Below are 23,266 nucleotides of genomic sequence, written 5' to 3'. Positions count from 1 at the left end.
CTCGAGTCGGACGACGTGGAGGCGGCGGCCGGGCTGTCGGCGCGCGCGGGGGCGGACGAGCGGCGGGCTGCTCCGTGTGCGGGGACGTGGCCGCCGCCGTGCGCGTGCGCGTGCGCGTGCGCGTGCGCAGACGACAGCTGCGCCGCCAGCTGCTGCTGCTGCATTCTGCAACACGCCGACACACTACACTGCATTACACTAATACCACAACAATGGATTGTAAATTTAATACGGGATAACGCGTTATATGGAAGGAAACAGACAGGAATTCGACAAAAAATCTATACGAACATTTCGCTCGTTTAGCAACTCGCAGATTTCGTATACTTTTAGGAAATACATTTAACCTGCACATAAAATATTTATTCTTCGACCGGTGTTCGGGAACTAGCCCGTCACTCGGCGGCAGCCTAGAAATGTAAATATAATCAAACCCGATGCGTTCTTCTGCACTGGCGGACAGAGAAATGACAACACCGAGAAGGAGTTGTGTGACATACACGAAAGATGGTAGGCGTGTTCCTGCAACTGGAAGATGACATCCATTCAAATTTCGCGCTAGTCGCATAGTAGTGGCGGTAGTTGCGCTATTATGAGAATGCAAATCAGTTTTGCTTTAAATTCGAGCTGTAACGGTCGCGAGCGTTAGTTACCTTTGAAATCGGACGTGGTGAGTTGATGTTTGTCAAGAATGACTTGAAGGCGACAAAGGCGCCGTAATCGACACTTCACTGAGTTTGAACGTGATCGTGGGTACGAGAAGCTGGATGTTCCTTCTCCGATATTGCTTGGCAGAAATGTAGCCACTGTACAGGTTGCTGGCAGCGGTGGTCGCGAGAATGTACGGTCGCGAGAAGACCGGGCCCGGGCAGCCACCTGGCACTAGCGAGAGGAAGGACCACTGCGTTCGTCATATCGTCCTGTATCTGCAGCAGCAATTGGCATCGCAGTGACAGTCCAAATTGTTACAAATCTGTTACTTCGAGGAGGTAGAGGCCCTGTAGCGTTCATTCCACTGACCCAAAAACCACCGCCATTTGCGACTTCAGTGGCGTCAAGCGAAATCTCATTGGAGAACAGAGTGAAGGTCTGTTGTGTTTTCTTGGTTCCGTCTGAGTGCCAGTGATGACTGTGTGTTGATTAGGAGGAGGCCAGCTGGGCGTCTGCAACCGTCCTATCTGCGTGATACACGCATTGGATCTACATCTGCAGTTATCGTCTGGAGTGCGACATCAGGACCACTCTCGTCGTCATCCCGTGCGCACTGTCTACAAATTTGTACGTCAATCTGGTGATTCGAGCTGTGCTGCTGCCATTCACGAACAACCTTCCAGGATGTGTTTTCCAACAAAATAACGCTCGCCCACATACCGCTTTTGTAACCCAACATGCTCTACAGAGTATCGACATGTTGCCTTGGCCTGTTTGATCAGCAGATCTGTCTCCAATCGAGTACATATGGGACACCATCCACAACCAGTATTAACCGTCCCTGTACTGACCGACCAAGTGCAACCATAAACTGACACCCGCCACTTGTACAGCACAATGCATGCACGTTTACATGCTTGCATTCAACATTCTGGCTGTTAAACCGGTTGCTAATGTAACAGCATTTCACATTTCCAATGGCTTATTTCGCGCTTACATTAACCTGTGATCTTGCAGTGCTAATCGCTTATATATGTTACCTAGACAAATGTTTTTCGGGAATTTCACTACTCTACATCACTTATTTTTGGATACTGCGATTTTTTCCGTCACTGTATTTCCAATTTTGTTCTCAGACAGACCCATGTCAGGAAAGTCCCTTTAGCCTGGTTAGCAATGACATAAAATTTTCTGATGTATGGCACTCCACAGATTTTATATACTTCATAAACTACATTTTTAATCAAGTAAATTCCTTTAAGCTGTGTATAAAATACTCATTTCGTATTTACATTAATTATGTAACGGTCTACAGCATTACGTGGTTCATTGCGGTGAATCTCCGTAGCTCTGATAATTTAATGAAAATGACTCGGTGATTGACACTTGGAAAAGTCGTTGATTGGGGGGAAAACCACTGATGCCTCGCCCTTGCTCAAACGACATTCAGAACTAAGTGAAATGGTAAAAAGAAGAGGTCTTTCCATAAACGACGGAATTTAAGTGCTGAAAATCATACCGGTCACCTGAAAGAAGGACGAGTTACAATTCCCAACGTGACAGATGTTAAGAACAAAAATTAATATAATATTCTCAATATTTCGTCACTTCTACAGTCGCGGAATGCTAAACTCTGTCCCTCGTTCCTCCCTGGATGACGACCCGAGTGGCTATCGGATGCTAGAATGTACAATTCTAACATCTAACAATTAAGTATTTCTATTATCGTCCAATCAGTATTATTTTTTAGTATTAGTTGTATATTGTTGCTGAGAAGTTCTGTGAGGTACAGTGAAACTGCAACATTTGGAGTATCAGTTGTAGGACCGAAATAAACTAATATGGTTCGGTAAATACCAGTATATGTAGTGGCATTATCCGTATTATAATTTCGTCAAAATGTCTTTTCAGAATAAACGGAACATGCTAGATTTTAATGCACCTTTCTTTTTGTCACTAACGTAAAAAATCGGACACAGAAGATCAATTACCCGAACACAAATTTTCATAATAGCTAATATGTAGCCGTTACGGCCCTGTAGTCACCCACTATGTATACGTGCTCTAGAGATGTTTCGCTGCACGTTGCTAATTGGCGCTGGCGTCGGTGCACGGACGAAAGTGGATCATTTATCGTCTGAAAGAAATTAAGCGGGCAGTGATATGTTTTCGAAACGTGAACGGGCCGTGTAAAACAAGATCCGCGATAGCGGCGTGACACTTGTTTCCCGGCCAGTGTGCATTAACACAGGGACGTGTGGTGTGAAGAGTCTCGACTGCACATGTGTCACGTGACGTGCTTAACTAAGGGAGAGGAACAGGACAGAATGCAGCGGGAGCAATACAACGACAACGTTAAGTGCTAACCCCGAGACGATACCCGCTGTCGGGAGAGAGGTTAGCCTGACAGTGCAACGGAGACCTGCGACCAGCTTCCCCGCTGCCTCCGAATGCAAACGCAACGGACGCGGCCTTTGTGTCTCTTCTATCATGTAATTCACAGAATACATTAGATTTCTACTGTTTCCTAAGTATATATCAGAATGTAATTCGTAGAACACATTCGATGTGAATTTCATTTTCTGAAGGGCGGACCGATTGGATAACGATTAGGAAGCACATTTATAACCTAGACTTCCTCTTCGTTTCTACCGGTCAACGCTATACAGGGTGTTTGACAATTCCTGTTATAAGTTTCTGTGGGTGGTAGAGGGGACTTAGTAGATAAACTTTTCATGAGGAACACACTCCCAGCCGGCCGTGGTGGCCAAGCGGTTCTAGGCGCTACAGTCCGGAACCGCGCGACCGCTACGGCGCAGGTTCGAATCCTGCCTCGGGCATGGATGTGTGTGATGTCCTTAGGTTAGTTAGGTTTCAGTAGTTCTAAGTTCTAGGGGACTGATGACCTCAGATGTTAAGTCCCATAGTGCTCAGAGCCATTTGAACAAGCCCACTCCCAGATATGTACCGTTTGGATGCAAAAGAAGTTTGAAGGTCGAATCACTTTCCATTCTAGCGCTTCACGGTACGGATACAAACTGAGAATGGAGCCGGCGTCTGTCGCTGTTGTAATTATGACATCACATACTAGTTTCGTCTGCGTACAAGAACGGCTGCGGAAAACTGGTATAGCAACTAGCAGCGTTGCTGTGGTGGTTCACGATCGCGGCTCATTCTCGACTTTGACTTTGACGCCCTTCGTCACGCACAAGAGAACCTGGCGAGTACTCGAAACATGAGCATGACAAGGGTTCCTGTAAGGCACATACGTACATCTCAATGTCTCTTCTGGGTGAGTACCAAGAAGCGGAATATTTGAACGTGAACCGATCTTCAATTTTATTTTACTTCCAAATGGTACAGTTTCGGACATCGGTTCCTTGTGAAAACTTTGTCTGCTTAGTCCTTTCTACAACTCATACAATCCTGTAACAGGTATTGTAAATCACCCAGTATATTATTATTTTGTGATATATGAGGTCCGTATCTGCCATAAGATAGTCGCGCGAGGTAGCCGTGCGGTTTAAGGCGCCTAGTCACGGGCCATGCGGCTCCCCCCGTCGGAGGTTCGAGTCCTCCCTCGGGCATGGGGGTGTGTGTTGTCTTTAGCGTAAGTTAGTTTAAGTTAAATTAAGTAGTGTGTAAGCTTAGGCACCGATGACCTTAGCGGTTTGGTCCCATAAGACCTTACCACAAATTTCCAAAATTTGCAATGAGATAAAAATTACGTAATGATGTTGTGGCTTGTGACGTTATTCGTGCGCAAACCGAGATATAACAGAACACTGAGAATATTTATTTTGCTTGTTTTTCATTTTGGGAAAGTAGTTTGTGGCGACAGACTGATCTGTAGCGCCGCCCGAGGCGTAAGTTAGACTGGAAAGTGTGTTTCTTTGTGACTTGGCGAAGCCGCCTAAAAGTGGATAAGATGGTTCAAATGGCTCTAAGCACTATCGGACTTAACATCCGAGGTCATCAGTCCCCTAGACTTACAACTACTTAAACCTAACTAACCTAAGGACATCACACACATCCATGCCCTAGGCAGGATTCCAACCTACGGCCGTAGCAGCAGCGCGGTTCCGGACTGAATTGCCTAGAACCGCTAGGCCACAGCGGCCGGAAAAAGTGGATAAGATATCTCAGTTACGGTGATATACTGATCCGTGGCGTTTTCCGAAGTCTATGTTGAGCTGAATGATGATGATGATGATTATGATTAGTGTTTTAGCCACCCTGAAACGTGACAGTTCGGTTGGGAGACGGCGTAGCTAACGAGTGTGATGTTATGAGAACAGCTGTAACTACTTTTATGTTGCGTATATCAGGCATACCAGATTCTGATCAGTGGTTTGTATCCCTCAGTCGTATCGTGCCGACCGTGCTTCCAGCGGCAGCTCACTCACTGACGGAGGGACGGGAAAGTAAAACAGAAGGTTTTTGGATGCAGTGAGCTCGGTGTTGACGTCTCTAATAGCAGCGGCGCGGCTCGCTGGCCGGATTTGTACATCGCTTTGTTACACATGTGCGCTTCTTTTGTTGTCAGTGGAGGGAACGCGATTTTGGGCCCGCGCGGGACGGTCCGTCCCGGGCAAACAGGGGCAGGTAGCGTTCCCACGCGATACTTTTCCAGGCCATTGTTTCGTGCTGATAGGGGCCTGCTCTGCCACTGTGTACACAGGCCGCTCTCCAACCCCGACCACTTCTGGCTCTGGAATCGCCGAACAATGCAGCTTTCTTCCACTCCGTCATCAGTCGGAGACTGCTACGTTACTGAAAATTCGAAGCAAGCCAATAACGCTGTATCAGTTACACAGAACGTGATACCCACCAAAGACAGTGGAAAGACAAAAAGTACTCTGACGTTAATGGCTGAAAATAATAATTTTACTTCGAGGGTAAATAACCGATACTCTACTGTCCTAGCCTGCCTCGGTGCCCGAGCGGTTCTAGGCGCTTCAGTCCAGAACTGCGCGAATGCTATGGTCGCAGGTTCGGATCGTGCCTCGGGCATAGATATGTGTGATGTCCTTAGGTTAGTTAGGTTTAAGTAGCTCTAAGTTCTAGGGGACTGATGACCTCAGATGTTAAGTCCCATAGTGCTCACAGCCATTTGAACCATTTGAACTGTCCTAAGGAAAGACAAGAAATGGTAAGTGTTCAGTTTTTTAGGACTACAGACAGACAACATTTAACGGAAAAACTTCAGCCTAAAATTGATAAGCGCCTTATTTCAGCTAAATTTATAGTGCACAGCCATATGTGATTGAAAATTAAAAAATAGTATTCTTTGCAAATAGCCATTCGTTGATATCAAACGGTCTTTCTCTCTGTACACTCAGTTTACGGGAATAGTATTTTTAGAATAGAAAATGGTTTTGGAACAATAATTTCTGGTGCTAGTTCTAGAAGATGCTGCAGAGACATAGAACAGGGTGGCGCAGTGGTGAGACGCTGGAGTCATATTGGGGAGGACAGCGTTTCTTCCAGGCACGACCCGTCCTTCAGATTTACGTTTTCCGTTATTTCCCCATATCGCTTCAGGCCACTTCCGGGACTTTTTCCTTTGAAAGGGCACGATGATGATGATGATTGGTTTATGGGGGGCTCAACTGCGCGGTCATGAGCGCCAATTTTGTCACAGTACAATCCATTCACTGTCACGAGTGACGATCATGACGACAACACAGATACCCAGTCCCCGGGCAGAGAAAAATCCCCAACCCGGCCGGGAATCGAACCCGGGACCCCGTGATGCAGAGGCAGGAACACTAGCTATTAGACCACGAGCTGCGGACTGAAAAGGCACGGACGATTCCCTTCCCCAATCGGGCATGCACTCTTATCTCTAATGACCTCGTTACCGATGAAAAATTAAATCCTAATCTTAACTTCCTGCAGATAAGCGGACCCGCCAGTATGAAAGGAAGTGGGAGTAAGTATTTTCTCGATAGTAGAGAGGCAGTGACAGCAGAATGGGTCGATGAGGACAGTTCAGTGCCTTCGAACGTGGATTAGTCCTTGGACGGTACCTGAGTAGCAAATCCATTAGGGACACTTCTACGCTTCTAAAATTTTAATTTCTTTTTAATAAAACAGTCTCGAACGCTACAGATGTTTATTTTGTTTTGAAACCAGTTTCGGTCTATAATTCAGACTATGTTCAGGCTTTAGGCACTGCAGTTCAATATTAATACATATTCAGAGGAATTTCTATAAAAACAGATAGTAACACGTGACACGTAATGCAATAGTAATAAATGCTCAGAGGGATTTCTATAAAAAGAGATGGAAACAAGACATCATCTCTTTTTATAGAAATCCCTCTGAATGTGTATCACTATTGTGTTGCAGTCCCTACGGCCGTCGGCCGTTGTGGTCTAGCGGTTCTGGCGCGCAGTCCGGAACCGCGCGACTGCTACGGTCGCAGGTTCGAATCCTGCCTCGGGCATGGATGTGTGTGATGTCCTTAGGTTAGTTAGGTTTAAGTAGTTCTACGTTCTAGGGGACTGATGACCACAGATGTTAAGTCCCATAGTGCTCAGAGCCATTTGAACCAGCCAGCCCTACGGCCCTAAGATGGTCCAAATTATAGACCAAAACTGGTTACCAACCAAAATAAACGTCTGTTGCGATAAGACTGTTTAACTAAATTTTTTAAAGTTTTTTACACTGATCGCCGTTCACTCTCCATTGCAAGAACGCTTTATAAAATTGCCCAAACTGGTTATGTGAGTGTGAAGCGGAAACACGAAGGAATAACAGCAAATCTCATGTACTGACGAACAGGGACAGTCGAGCTTTACAGAGGCTGGCTGTAAAATATCAAATGAAACCAGAGGAAGAAATCATTCGCGAGTTCCAGTGATGCCAGTAGCCCAGGTAGCACAGTGACTGCGTAGGGCGTTAAAAAGAATAGGGTTAGAATGCTCGAGCAGCTCCTCATAAGCGTTTCTGTAGTCAGTGCTAAGCGACGTGCGACGTGTGGTGTTGTGTGCACAGACGCTGTTGGTCAGTGGATGATTGGAAGCGAGTGATTTGGAGTGATGAATCGCGCTGTGTCCAGCTGCAGACCGATGGAAGGACTTGGGTATGGCGAATGCCTGGAGAACGTGGCCTGCTAACACTGAAGTACGGAGGAGGTGATGTTGTGGTATGGTGGTGTTCCCTGTGGCAAAAGTGTGGCTCGCTTATTGCGTTTAAGGGAACGCTAAATGTGCAAGGATACGAACATACTTTACAGCATTATCCACTGCGTACAGTAGAGGAACAGTTGTCAACATGACAATGCACCCTGTGATTAAGCGGTATCTGTGTGGCAATGAGTAATGGACAATAATATTCCTGAAATGGTCTGACCTGAACCCTACGGAATACTTTTGGGAAGAGTTAGAAAGTCAATTTAGCTTCAGACCTTTTTTGGTTTCGGCTCTTGAGGGCGAATGGGCAGACTTTCCTCCACAGACATGCAAATACATCATTGGAAGTCCAAAGCAGAGTTCACGTCATCAACGAAGGTGAAGAGTGGTCAAACTCCGTACAAATGTCCACTAATATGTTTCCGCATACTTTTGATCAGATAGCGTATATGATATCGCACCCTGACAAGAAAAGTGGTACAAATCGAAAACCGGCATCTTTAATTTATGTCACTGAAAAATACGTATGAAGTGTCCCAACGTGCCGGGGAAAATATATTGGAATTTACCGCAAACGACACTAACCTGAAATTTAGAGATAGTAATGTAAGTTTTAAAGAATTAATTCCGTAAGTCGAGTTTTCCCAAGTATTACATTTTCGAGTTGTGTCACTGTGCTTGCTGGGGTGCTATATGGATGGAGTTCTTCGAAATGTAACTACATTCGGATGTGTCATACAAAAGTTGTTAATCTTTTTTTTTCCAAGATACTTAAATTTTCTGTCTGTGGTACCTTATACTTCCGCGATTTAAACAGCACTGCCGGCATCCAGGTCGAATTTAAGTTTAAGTTTAAATACGGTATAATATCTATGAGTCTCATAACCTCATCAGAAATGTGCCTCACAGAATCATAAAATTTCCTAAGCACTAACAAATAGGTCGCAAATTAACAGCCCCTGAATTATGAAATTTAATGAAAACAGTCTACCTTTGAAACGGAGACGAAATGATTTTAAACTTCTGCAATTAGTAAAGTTTTTACTATGCACACTAATGCATCATTGCCGATATGTGATGCTTTGCCGTCTACGAAGAAATCTGAAGAAAAATTGGTCATCAAAGCGAATAAATCCTGAATTCATTAAGACGGCAAAGGATGTGCCTTAAATCATCGATGTGGTTGGTATAACTTGTTTTAAGCCACAACATTGTACTAATAATTCAGTTATTCTATAATCGCAGAACACCGCCAGAACTTCATCTGAGGTCCAAGGTGTAAGTTTCTTAAAATGTATTACCTTAAGAAGAACTCAAATCTGTGCTTAAATCAACGGCAGTCAATAAATATTGACAATCGAATCGGTGACTTACTACTCAGATGAGGCGCGGTCTTGGGCGTCTTGTCACGGTTCGCGCAGCTCCCCCTCCCCCCGGTCGGTCGGGGGTTCGAATCCTTCCTCGGGCCTGGGTGTGTGTGATGTCCTTAGCGTAAGCTAGTTTAAGTTAGATTAAGTAGTGTGTAAGCCTAGGGACCGGTGGTCCCATAGGAACTTACCACATATTTCCAATTTTACTAATCAGAATGCACAGTAACAAAAATTATGATTTAATAGTGTAAAATTTAGAGAGACTACTGGTTGCTACATATTCATATGTTGACCTAATTTCGTCCTGTGTATGCATAGTTGCAAAAAGCTACATGGTAACTGCAAGTAGCAAGTATTTCGCTTTCAGTTTAATAACCTCACTGTTACACAAATTCGTGTATTGTAAAAATGTTATAAATGTGATGAAAATGAGAATTCTGACATGAAGCGATCATCATCCATGAGTTAAAGGAGGTTACAGTCGAAAAAAGTAAAACAAACTTACGGCCGTGTAAATATAGTAGACAGGTGGGGCGTCTTCTACTTTCACGTCTACCTTGTTTTGTTCTAGAGACTGCAGCCCATCGAGAAAGAGGATAATGTTATGGTGATCGCTATCAACGTCGGCGCTGTTGTTGATGGAGGTTAGACAGTGAGACGTCTCAGGTAGATACTCCTACATTCTAAGTTTTATTCTGTATACGACACCTAACACTGTCATGGTGGAAGAAGTGCCAGGAGAAGCTATGGATTCGCTGAAATCTGTGTCAGAGGCTTATCAGAAAAGTTATGCGTGAGTGAAAACGTATCCAACTTGTCCCTACGCAGCTGAACAAACACCCATTGCAAAAATTCCGCAACTGACGATGCTATCAAAAATTTATGTCAATATTTGCTGTAAAAATGCGCTCAATGAGGTAATCTGTGGTAATAAGGATTTACGTAAATATTTCGCGAAATTTCTGGTTAACCTTCCACATCAGTGAGTGATACAAGTGGAAGATAAATGCTGTTGCTAACAGGCACTGAGCAGTAATGTGTGTGCCTCGAGTGTCTCGAAGACAAGGTAAGATCATCGCGTTCTAGTTTTCTGTGTGTACAGAGGAGAAGTTGTGATATAATTTTATTAAAGTGTAAAATGTTTATGAAGTTCGACGATAAAAGAATTACAGAGTAAGGCTGTTTTAAAACGTTGTACTTCGACGTTATGAAAACATCTGTCTGTACCAAAAGACAGCGAAACTAGAATGTGACATCCCCCCTGCACCCGGAACACCCTTATCCCTGACAAGAATAAAGAAGTAAATTGGCTGTGGGTTCAAACAAACAAAAACCATTCTGAGACTACTTAGCAGTGATAAGAAGACTGCGCCAGTGCCTAAACTCTATCCCATTTCGTAAAGGTGAAAGACGAGTACTTGCTACGTTGAGTTTTTAAGTAAATTTAGATAATACAGTACAGACCAGGAAATCTCGAGGTTATGAAGACATATGGTATTGACTGGAATTTATAATACCTCATCGAAGGAATTTACTGCGGCCGTCAGCGGAGCTTACAACAACCCTTAAAAATCTCAATCACAATTTTTAGAAAGGGGACGCAGTTCCCATCACATCGAAAGCGCATCTCATGCATCTCCTTATTCCTAAAATTACTGCGAAGTAATATAAATGAAACAAATATCCTTTACTGTTACTGTTATAATAATAATAATTATTATTATTATTAAACTTTACAAGACGTGAAGACTCTTCGTTGCAGAATGAACAATATTGAACCACTTTTCTCTGACTTCACAAATATCTTTACTCTGCCTTAATTTTTCCAAATTACCTTGAAAAATATCGAGGTATATTTTACATGGGCGTCCAAGAGTTTGTATTAAAGTGAGAAACTCTTCTGTCACTCTCTAGATGATTCTGTTTGGGTGTGCTGTGATGACTCGCCCTGTCTAATGCAATGTTTTTCGCTTTAATTTTTGATACAACATCTGGTTCTTTGCACAATTTATAAATTTCATCGTTATCTAATACTCTCGAATCAATGTAAATGCTATCTCTCATGGATCCAAATATTTCCCTTAATATTTCGCGTTCAAACATTCTTAACTTACATTCGGTTTTTTAAGTCCAAGTTTCAGATCCGTAGGTTAGAACTAGAACAATTAATGCTTTGTATATGTGAACTTAGATTTCGTAGAAAGTAATTTACTTTCTTAAAACTGTCATATGCCCACAATTAAATACGACGTACTGAAAAGTGGAGAAGATTAATACGTCAATCACAGTGACATAGATAAACATTGAATAGCGAATTTCTGCTCAAGTTGGAAATTGTAGTACTTAATTCCTTTACGCATTCTTATCGTACAGCAAAATCAAAATTTCGTATTTAGAGTAGTCTGACTGTAAAGTTATTAGCAGAAACTGCATTCAGAACTGAAAACAGTTCTACAGCACAAACTGTCGTATAACGATAAAGCTGCAGATCTGATAAGCAAATATCTAAATTTGTGGAAGCGGTGATTATTGACAAAAATATCTTGTTTCAAATTAGAACGCGAAGCTTCAGAGCACGGTGTAAATGAATTCGTTTCTCTTCGGGCGACTGAACATAGGGAGTGCATTTGGCATCGGTTTTGCGCTGACGCAGTTCATTTAATCGATTCTGTACACCAGCTAGGAAATTTGCTCGTTAATACAGCAATTTTATTCTTTAACACTTAACATATTAATAAATTAATTACGGTTTAAACACAGCTAGGGATTAGAGAGGAACATATAATTATGGGAGTCGAACTGTGTTTAACGTTCTGTAAACAGAACCGTTACAGCGAGCAGCTTTTATCGTGGAAAAGTAAATAATGCATTGATATGATATTCAGGTTATCTGTTTAGACGCTCGTAACAAAGCCTGTTTCATACAGATGCGTTAAATTCAGTAACATCAGGAGTTGACAAAAAAGCGTGTCATTAGCTTGCGTTTCCGACAGCTAAAGTTTGTGTGCAAGGGAATGTTAATTTCTGACTCTTCTCTTCGACTGATTTTGAGGATATGTACCGCACTTCAAATCTTAAGACATTCCTCGTCCGTTCCAAGCACATGCATCAAGTTGAACACGAAACTTTTTATTTTTTATTTAATATATTTTATTTGTTGTTTTAGGTGTATCGAGTCTGTTTCATGTCAATCACCAGTTCACTAGCTTGGTTGTACACTTTTCTTTTGAAATGGATCCTATTTAACTGTCGGAAATGACAAATTGCAACATTTTATGAATTAATCAACTCAGAATGATTTATTAATTGAAGTCATAACCTCTTTAAATGAGTCCTCAATCATTTTTGACACTTTATTTTCACAAGTCCGTCTTGATCACACAGATTTCTTACACTTTATTACCGGTTTCGGCATACTGCCATCCTCAGATCTGTTACAAAGATAAATATTGTGCAAGCGACAGTTTCAATAAGTTAACGCTAAATCTAACAAGTCTTAGCGATACATAAAATATAAAATTATAAAATGTTTATAGCCACGTATAGCAGTCATACATACGATTAAAATATTCTGATGGAAATCATCGTCAAGTTAGACATATGAGTATATGGTGCGTGCTGGTAATACTCACAGTGCGTCTGGTACTTATACAAGAGACGAATGCCAGCAGAGAGCACTTTTAGCTAGAGCGCATATTAAACCAGTGTCGCCAATCTGATGATCAAATTGCGGCATGCACAGTCATTAGTTACATTTTTTTAAGTGTAAGAAATCTGCGTGATCAAGACGCACTGGTGAAAATAAGCCTCAGAATGACGCAGAAGCCTTGAGATCTTCCTCACGTCTAAACTCGTTTCTGTCTCACGCTAAAAGAATGATCCTTTTAAAAGTGATTAAATACCGTCAATACGTTTTATGGCAATTTATCGAATATACAAAAAATAAATAGCAAATATTTATGTCCGTTAGTAATAAATTCAGCTTAGAAAGAAATAAGACGTTGGTGTTCACCACTGCACAAAAAATTGCAAATATAACAATAATTCCTTACAAGTCAAAGACCGCCTAAAGAGCAGGTTAAGTTGAAGATATAAGCGAGAGTTCTTACACTGTTGTGTTGCTTCATGCCATAATTATTTTATGATTTTCACTTCCCAATCAAGTTACGTAGCCTTTTAAGACATAAAACCTTCACAAATTTGAATAATTTTCAAAAATTTTAAGTTCAATAACAATTTTTCTTGCAGGACCTCGCAGATCCTTCCTATGATGTGGCACGGTGTGGTTGTCTCAGGCAAACAAATGTGTCACTATCGCCTTGATAAACGTTTTCCGCAACTCGTTCAAGACGATGTTTAGCTCAAACTACATATATCAACCAATATACGGAAATACCTAACCCTGTATATGCGACTGAACAATGGAGCAAAAATTCTCAAACTGTAAAGACCTGAAAATTAGTTCGGTGATATCAATAGCTTATGAACGTCGAGGAGTCATAGTATTTTCGAATATTTCAGGTATTAAACACAACTGTTTTCCATTTTGCAGGCGCTTACGACTAAGAAAAAACTACATTGTATTCCCTTCATTCTTGTACAGAGGAAAGGTCTCCTGCCGAATTGTTTTTCTCAGTATATAGTTTATTTGAACATTGAAAAATATTTCGCCGTCCTCATCAGCGTAATAGAAGCATTTTTCCTATTCTGGAAACCTTTTTCATATTTTTCATTGCGAATTGATAAAAATTCCTCTTCTGTACTTCTTATAGTGACAGGTTCTCTTAATTCATCTAGGAAAATAATCTACTTACTCTGAAGCAGGCTTCACGACGATGATATGCAGCAACGTCACACCATATTCCAGGGACACAGATAGCTATTTCCAGTCTCTGCCTCAAAGATTCTTATACGCACTTCGCGAACTGAACGACAGTTTTCACTTTCGACAGAGACAATAGCGATTAAATACTACAAAATTATGAAATCTTCTGCTAAAATTAGGTGCCCGCGAATCTCTGTCGACTAAGTTTTCATCTAACACTGAAACAGCAATACCCTTGACCACCACAGACTCGGACAGTGGAACTGTTAAGCGAGGAATAAACAGTATCCGAAACTTTATTATCTGTGCGTACCGAATAATTACAATAAGAAAAATAATGTTCGAGCTATAGAATGACGCAGTGGCGGGCGGTTTTCAAGATCGTGTTTCGCGCACGCTTCCCACGTAATTCGTTCGGCAACCCGAGCCGAGGTTTCGTTCGCGCTGGCCGGTGCCATTGATGATGGAGCCTGTGTGTCCAGTCCGGCCGTGGTCATCACAAAACGGTGAAACTCTTAAGGACACTCAACCTCATGTTGAAACAGAAGATGCGTGCCGCGATCAGATTACACGTCTGCAGGTATACTGATGACTTGCTTAGCTGGCAGCCAAACTACCTGCCGAGACAAAGAACCGCACGCCCGAAACGGGAGATGGGCCAGCGCGACCCAGAAAAAATACCGGCTTTCCTTAACGGCGAAATACTAAACACTTGTTAAAATGACAACACGGTATAGGTTAACATCTCTTCGTCTCGCAATTTCCTCGGTCCAGAAAGCAAATTTAGTATTTCCGTGCATCTTTCGCACGGACTCGCTACGCTATTAACGAGGGGATACTATGAATCACGGACAAATAAAATCACGCAAAAAGTCGTTCCATTACACAATTTCAGACTAAAACATAGATCTCGTGGCATCCGTAATACGTTAACATCATCTGGGTAAACATAACTTATAGCCTGCAGCGTTGTTACTTTAAAGTGGAGTGATAATATGATTTTCGATCGCTCGGTTCGGTTAATCATTAGTTTCTAAATCCCCGTCATAAACAGTCAATATGAAATCACGTCTTAAGGGTAATTAATGTAAACAATAAGCGATCATATTCAAGGCAGTAGAACGAAGATACTCATTGATCTGAACTTGACATTTAATTTGTGTGCTCACGTGTAGATTAGAGGTTCTATTTTGATTTGTTAAAAAGAGAAGGTACCCTAAAATTTCAAAGTCTCGCAGTTTCTCCGGTTCAGATAGCAAACGAATATTTCCGTATATCATTGGTACGGATTCACTGTGGAGACCTCATAAGTCATGAACGAATAAAAATGTCGATTCATTACACAATTGCGGAGTAAGGCACAAAGATCTTGTCGTCAGTAATTAATAGCCGCATTAAGTAAAGATAACAGTCGTGTAGAAAACAAGCTCAGATTTTTGGGATTGACTTTCAGTTGACGTTAACTGAACATTCAGCAATTAGCAAGTATAATGGATCAGTGTCCCACGTCCTTGAAGTCCTCTCATCAGTGTATATCAGCAAATACCTTTTAGCTCCCTTCTTTTCCCAGGCACAAAAAAATGGTTCAAATGGCTCTGAGCACTATGGGACTTAACTTCTGAGGTCATCAGTCCCCTAGAACTTAGAACTACTTAAACCTAACTAACCTAAGGACATCACACACATCCATGCCCGAGGCAGGATTCGAACCTGCGACCGTAGCGGTCGCGCGGTTCCAGACTGTAGCGCCTAGAACCGCTCGTCTACCCCGGTCGGCTCCTAGGCACAATCACAGTATAGCAATGGTAATAGTTTTTTAGATCAAGCGTAGAAAGTACGGATGTAAGACTCAGACTCCAGAAAAACGATATAAAAACAGTAACTAAATACAACAAATGGGTTCGTTGCGAAAAGCTATTTAAAGAGTTAGGGATTCTAATTGTATCGTCTGAGTACACCTACGAACCAACTGCGCACATCAAGAAAAGCCTTATCAATTATCACACCAACAGCTCCACTAGCGATCATGGAACAAGAACCGGACAAAAAAAATGGTTCAAATGGCTCTGAGCACTATGGGACTTAACATCTTAGGTCATCAGTCCCCTAGAACTTAGGACTACTTAAACCTAACTAACCTAAGGACATCACACACATCCATGCCCGAGGCAGGATTTGAACCTGCGACCGTAGCAGCCCCGCGGTTCCGGACTGCAGCGCTAGAACCGCACGGCCACCGCGGCCGGCAAGAACCGGACACAATCTACACATACTCAGAAAAATTAAACGAAACTCAGAACAGTATTTTCTACAAGCGAATCAAACTGAATAATAAATTTTCAAGAAAATTAGAGAGATAACTAAAACTAATATGTTTAACGAAACCGTTAAAGCATACCTTTTAATTATGTGTGCTGTACAGTGTGTCACACGCAAAGTGTCGAAATGACATCCGAGTCGCCTTACACAGGCGATGCCAGACGTCGCTTCGACACATCGCCAGAAGATGATGGTAGTGACACCAAACGAAACGTCGTGTCATTTAGATGTACCCTCCCGCTGGATACCAGAGAGAATTATGTGAAGAATGTAATACATCCATCTGTGTTCCGACTCTTTCTTTTTTCTGTACACAGCAATACGTTCTGATTTTCTTGAGGAGATAGGTTTTAGTGGACCCAGTTGGACAAGAAATGGGTAACTAATCGATTCTACGAAAATGGCTAGAATAACTGCGGACTGTCGGACACATAAAACTTGCCGGCCGCGGTGGTCTTGCGGTTAATGGGCTCAGTCCGGAACCGCGCGACTGCTATGGTCGCAGGTACGAATCCTGCCTCGGGCATGGATGTTTGTGATGTCCTTAGGTTAGTTAGGGTTAAGTAGTTCTAAGTTCTAGGGGACTGATGGCAACAGAAGTTAAGTCCCATAGTGCTCAGAGCCATTTGAACCATTTTTGAACGCAAAACTTACATGTGGGAGGAGCTGCCAGGGTGGGGTCTGAAGTTCACCCCTAGTAAATGATAGGCGACGGACAGAGCAGGCAAGGAAGCCGGCGTTGGACATGTACTGGCAGCCTCCAGCTGAACATCGCTCCAAAATTTCGGATTCTTTTTTAAATGGTCGCTGCATGTGCAGCCGAACCATTGATGGCAGTCAGTGGTACGAACCGTTCCTTTTCCACATTTCGCATGCGATACTACAGTTTACAGAGACATTATCCCTTGTGAAAACTGTTTTGCCCTTAGGGAGAGTTTGTTAGAACTCAGTGCGCTTTGACTTACCACCGGCACAGCGCTCCAAACGTATCACATAGAATGTAATTGACACAAAAATATGAAGAGCCTCTGCTATTCCGTATCTGAGCCTATTTCTGTCCCTACAATTCTGTTCACCAAAAGCTTGCCAACATGGCACAGCACCACACGAAAAGCTGAAATCAGTACTTTGGATACTTCAGTCAACTTATTACGTTCTCTTCTTTCTGCACCTTTTCCATGTTTCACAATTGTGTGAAGCGTGTAATTGTAGGACAGTCAAAGGGCGTACTGTCAGAAAACGCCTAACAGAACCCAGCACTTTCTCCTCGACGGCGAGTGTTTATCACAGAGAAGGATATCGTCAGGAGTGCCACGATAGGACCGTGTTACAGACACTGCGCTGTACCGTGCAGCCACGGTTACAGTATGCATGTTTTCCTCCTAGAGGCTGGTAGTCTTCCTGATCTAGCGTCCTCTCCTGCCATAGTAATTGGTAATGTTGAGTCTGATTCACTTTCCTCGCTGACTGACCTTGCACTGGAAGTGATACAGCGTTGTACACAATGGTTCCGCATTCAAATCGAGAGCTTGCCGACATGGTGTTTACTTACAGAAAGGTAAATGGCAACGGGCGGAGGGCTGCAAGGCTGTATCGGGAGACCTATCCCCGCCGTCAACCACCACAGCATTCTATGTTTGCAACAGTGCTTCGCCGTTTCCCTGAGAAAGGATCGTTTCAGGAAGCAGGAAATCATGAAATGTTCGAACACCAGACTTGGAGGAAATTGTGGTTAATATTGTGGAAGGCGAGCGCCGTGTCAGCGCCAGGCAGTTGGCTCGCCAGTATAGGAAAGCCAGATGACCGTGTGGAACATTCTCCATGACAACCGATTCCCGGTTTTATATCATCCATCCTATTCACAGATGAGGCCACCTCTGCGCAGAGTTCACCGGATTTCAACACGAGCGATTTCTGGTTGTGGGGCGTCTCTAAATTATCGTGTATGCAGAGCCCATTCCAGATGTGGAGACACTGGAGCAGCGTGTTCATGCTGCCTTTGACACCGTTCGGATGCAGCCTGGCGGATGTAAAAGTGTGAGACACAACATGCACGTACACGCATGCGCTGAGCCTCGTGGAAACCGTTTTCAGCACATACTGTAGCTGTCGCTGCACGGTACACGACGTATTAGACTGCAGTCTTTGTAACAATGTGCGATTGAATAAATGGTCTCTAGTTTTGAAACCGTGCATTTCCGGACATAAGTTCATTTCACCTTTTTGTTCCGTATCCTCTCATTGATCAATCCCAAGAGGTTGTACACGTTGGAAAACGTATGAGCTGCGAACGGGGTGAGCAGCTATCTGCTGATGATGCTGTGGTGTACAGGAAGGTGGTGTAGGAGGCTACCAAATTACTTAGACAACGTTTCTGGTTGGGGTAATGAGTGACAGCTAACTCTAAATGTAAGTTAATGCAGATGAGTAGAAGAAACAAAACCGTTAAGTTCGGATTAGTAGTGTGCTGTTTGATAGAGTGACGTCAAATAAATATCTAAGCGTAACGCTACAAAGCGATATGAAATGGAACGAGCACGTAAGGATCGTGGCAGTGAACGCGAAAGATCGACTTCGGTTTATGGGGAGATTTTTGGGAAAGTGTGGCTCGTCTGCATGTAGGGCTCTAGTACGTCCCTATCTTGAGAACTGCACGAGTGTTTGCGATCCACACCAGGTCAAATTAAAGGAAGACATCGAAGAAATTCAGAGGCGGGCTGTCAGATTTGTTACAGCGTACAAGTATTATGGAGATGCTTCGGGAACTCAAATGGGAATCCCTGGAGGGAAGAGGACGTTCTTTACGAGAAACTTCATTGACGAAATTTTGAAAACCGGCATTTGACGTTGACTGAAGAACGATTCTACAAAAGCCAACGTACATTTTGCGTAAGGATGTCGAAAATATGGTAAGAGAAATTAGGGCCCGTACGGAGGCATTTAGATAGTCGTTTTTCCTTCGCTGGAACAGGAAAGGAAACGACCAGTAGTGGTGCAAGGTTTACTCCGCCACGCACCGCGCGATGGCATGCGGAGGATGTAAAAGTCAGACACATGCTAGATCTCCAGCTGTTTATATGAACATTTAATTGGAAACAATTGAAATGTACACCTTTTTGTGCTGTCTTAAGACTAAGATATGACCGTATAAAGTGTCTAGTAGTGCACAGCTCCTTCCGCCCTACTGTTGACCAGCTACGAAAACAGTAGTTCGTCCTTCACACCGAGGATTGATTTGATTCTAACTGTGGAACAAAGAGGAATAAACGATACCCTTACGACAGCTCCGGCAGCGTCAATCGCTTCCAGGGCGTATAGACGAGGAGATATTATGGCCTGTAGGTGAACGCGTTAACGATCACACACAACCTGTTCCAGTGGCCGGCCTGTGTGGTTTCGCGGGTGAGATACTCGACCACCACTTAACTCTGCTTGCGGGAGCCGCGGTTTTCGCCGACACATTGTAGCTGCACCTTATCCTTCGGTAATACGATCTTCTGAAACGATATTTATGAGTCTCAGTCTGTGGTCTGGCGTTCAGAAGCAACCGAGTTTCTAATCTCCGTCCGGGCACACTAGTTCGTGTTTATGTGGTTCTTCTAAACGATTTTATCGCTCTACTAGTACGTTTCATCGAATAAGACACTGCTGTTCCTTTTTCTTTCCATACTTTGCCCAGCTGATCTTATTCCGTTTCCCTGAAGTCTTCGAGATTGACGAGACTAAACACTAACCGCTGTTTTGTCATACGACGATACTACTGCAGAGCCACGAATTTTATGTGATAAAGAACGGTTATAACGTACTGCAGCAGCTAGCAAAAATTTGGTTTTGATATTCTTTATTGAATTTATACATTCACCGTCAGACGACTTGCGTGATTTTACCAAAAACCGTGGTACTGCACATTGGCATGCAAGCCGTCTGGGGATGAGTGTATCAACGATAAATTGGCAACGGTGCTTTTCACTACCATAACACGAAACCAAAAAAAAGCTCGTTGCTGTTGTACGCTCTAAATACAACCCGCCGTTCTACTGTTAAACACAAATGACCACACATCGAACTTAACAGTACATATTTGCCTTGCTAGCTCTAAGCGCCACACGTTACTCTTCACTTACGATTTTGCTTCGACTGGAACGATGAGATGTGCAGTTTCAGACTTTAACGTAGTATCTGAAGCTTATAAATCTATACAAGCGCAGCTCGGTAGAATATGGTCCCTTATAACGTGCGGCAGCGTCTGTAACGGTACAGCATCCTGCTGGTTTTATTAGATGGTGCTGTGCATTTTGGCTCCGTCAAAAGGCAGCTAAGCTATGTCATTCGCAGGATCGTGCCTTCCAAAGGGATTGCTCTTACTAACAATTTCTTTGGCAGTGAAACTCATATAGGTACGCTACGTAAAAGTAACATAGCAGTGTTATCGTGTTTCCACACACACACAAACACCATCCCCCCACACCCTCGTCCTTTCCTCTATCCTTCCCCTTTCCAACCACCACGCATCTCACTGCTCCCGCTAAAAACAAACAAATTCTTCTTCCTATTATTGGATGAGGTTAGCTGTGGAAAGTACGTGGCTTTAGCGGTTCTACTGTCTATTTAGCGGGAAGCGGACCGTTGGCTATGGTCGGCGAGTGCTTGTAAGCCTTATTATTTGTACGTATTCCAAGTGTACGATTTCTTTTCGAAGGAGCGTCGTATATTGCTCTCCTGTCTTGCCGGGTTTTACACAAAAAATATCTCGACATTGATGCAGTTCCAGTAGCGAGGTGCATCCAGTCCGAGATCTCTCGTGAGCCCTACAATAGATGGCTGATTTATTTGCCCTTTACATACTAACATCGAGGACTCCCTACCTCTGAACAGGAGGAGGTATGTTGTGCAATTTCATACTTCGTAACTACTTTACTAGAAATCATACGCAGCCTGGAGATTCATCTCTGCATATCTGTAGAAAGAACAGAATCGACGGATATGCCATTTTCGGCATTCTTCGAAAGGCTGTCATGAAGGCAGCTTTTGAAACGAATTACGCTAGTTTAACAAAAGAACTAGGATGTACCTGTAATACTTATCATCTAAAATTTATGTGGCGATCTTGTTAATTTCACTGTTTATAAGACACAGTTTTCGAGAATAATGTGTTATAGAAACATACCTCTCTACAAAAAACACATCCTCCTACACAGTGGTCGTTGCCATGAAAGATAACTGAAATGTCGCCCGTTCGGAGCCGAATGTCGCGATGGGTATTTGATTGATCCATGTGGGACCAGTGTTGTCTTCTGCCTTTCGATTTAGACAGTACTGAGTGACCTGCCGAATGAATGAGAATTCGTGTCAATGTCTAGTGTGATCTAAAAGGTATTAAAGTTCATTCGGCTGCGGAAACATAACATTACTGATTGTAATAAGTACTGCAACGATATGTTGCTACTGTATTGTTATGTATAGCGAGAATCGTTTCCGCACTGATTCGCATGATATAACTACACCTGATCGATTATCCTCGGCGGGGTCAGGGATTTTCTCTGCCTCGTGACGACTGGGTGTTGTGTGATGTCCTTAGGTTAGTTAGGTTTAAGTAGTTCTAAGTTCTAGGGGACTGATGACCATAGATGTTAAGTCCCATAGTGCTCAGAGCCATCTGAACCATCTGATTATCCTCGGGTAAGAAAAAAGCTGTTGTGGACTATCTTCACTAAGACCTTTCTTACTCAGCACGGACTAAGAAGCTGCGCTGTCAAGTGGTTGCCACATACGCCTGGGAAACGATATTTCAGTGATTCGATTGTAATCACAGCGATTCACTACGACACATTTATGTTTTCTGCGGAGAAAAAAAAGTTGTCGCAAAGGTAAACGTATAAAACTTGTTCTATTTGTCTTTATAAAAATCCAATCATAATTTTAAGCTAATAAACACCATTCGTGTTTGTAATTGTGGTAGGTCTACTCTTTCACGAAGACGACGGCTCGATTTATTTTTCCAGCGTAAATGGGCGCTCTCCTGTTTCAGTCGAAAGAATATCTAAAATGAATGCCCACACTAGCTGCCACCAGATGAGGCCGTCCAGTTGCCCGCCGCACCACTTGAGAACGTAAGGAGCAGTTAATTGCAAGTTCACTCCCGGCAGCAGCTCCTTCGTGACAATGACATCTTATAAGCATACGTCTGGAGCAACAAAGCAATAAATGTGTGAAAAATCGTATAGGAAACTCACCTGTTAGCTTCAACGTGCAATGAACTGTGATCGTGTCTGTTCTTCTCAGCTGAGTACGTTTCCCTGAACGACAGTATTTTGCGCGAGCAACAATATTTAATGTACACGACGCCATCATTGTCGCCAAAGTCAACGGTGAGGATTTTTCAGTTAGGTGAAATTGCTTGTGGCGTCCGAAAACAACATACGACTGAGTCGAATACACACGCTGAATTAACACAGACTCAGCTAAGAGAAAAAGCTGCCAGAAACCGTATGGGATTTCTGAAGTCATGGTACAGGTGCAAAGGAGAAAGGAACGCCTAGCTACAGGCATTCCGTTACTGTGGCGGGTGTGTACAGAAAGTGAGCCGACTGGTTTCACTGCGGGATGTAAACCGTTAGTGCACAGTTCCCACGGTTTACGTAAACAAAACATTACACCTGCGATTTCCTCACCTCCAACGAGTATCTTCTGCTCCCTCGTGGCTATGTATGCGAAAGGGTTCCGCGGCGTCCTCTATTCGAGTCTGGCAAGATCTGACGGGGGGCGCCGGCTGACTATCGCTCCACGAGGATGTTCGGAGGCAGGGTCTACAGAAACAGACAGACCGCAATTGCAGAAATGCAGCAACGATGTAATATCTCGTTGAGTTCATTAAGGATGGAGTATTCATTTACACTGCTCACCATTAGAACAGCAAAACCAGGAAGAACAGTAAAAAAGAGAAACTTCACCCATTGTGCGTA

General features: G+C 43.1%; 1 protein-coding gene across 1 annotated transcript in view; it reads right to left on the bottom strand.

Annotated features, from left to right (window-relative positions):
• Nucleotides 1-22,971: 22,971 nt before the first annotated feature.
• LOC124722149 (homeobox protein SIX6-like) overlaps nt 22,972-23,266 on the bottom strand; it is a gene marked incomplete at its 5' end in the record, with an annotated part of 139,168 nt that continues 138,873 nt past the window's right edge. Inside the window, one exon of the mRNA XM_047247353.1 lies at nt 22,972-23,110. Coding sequence (XP_047103309.1) covers nt 22,972-23,110 — 139 coding nt within the window. The remainder of the gene's footprint in view (nt 23,111-23,266) is intronic.

The sequence above is a fragment of the Schistocerca piceifrons genome, chromosome X (assembly GCF_021461385.2).
Source record: "Schistocerca piceifrons isolate TAMUIC-IGC-003096 chromosome X, iqSchPice1.1, whole genome shotgun sequence".
Classification (NCBI taxonomy): domain Eukaryota; kingdom Metazoa; phylum Arthropoda; class Insecta; order Orthoptera; family Acrididae; genus Schistocerca; species Schistocerca piceifrons.
The sequence above is the reverse complement of the archived record's forward strand: the minus strand, read 5'-3'. Positions and strand labels throughout refer to the sequence as shown.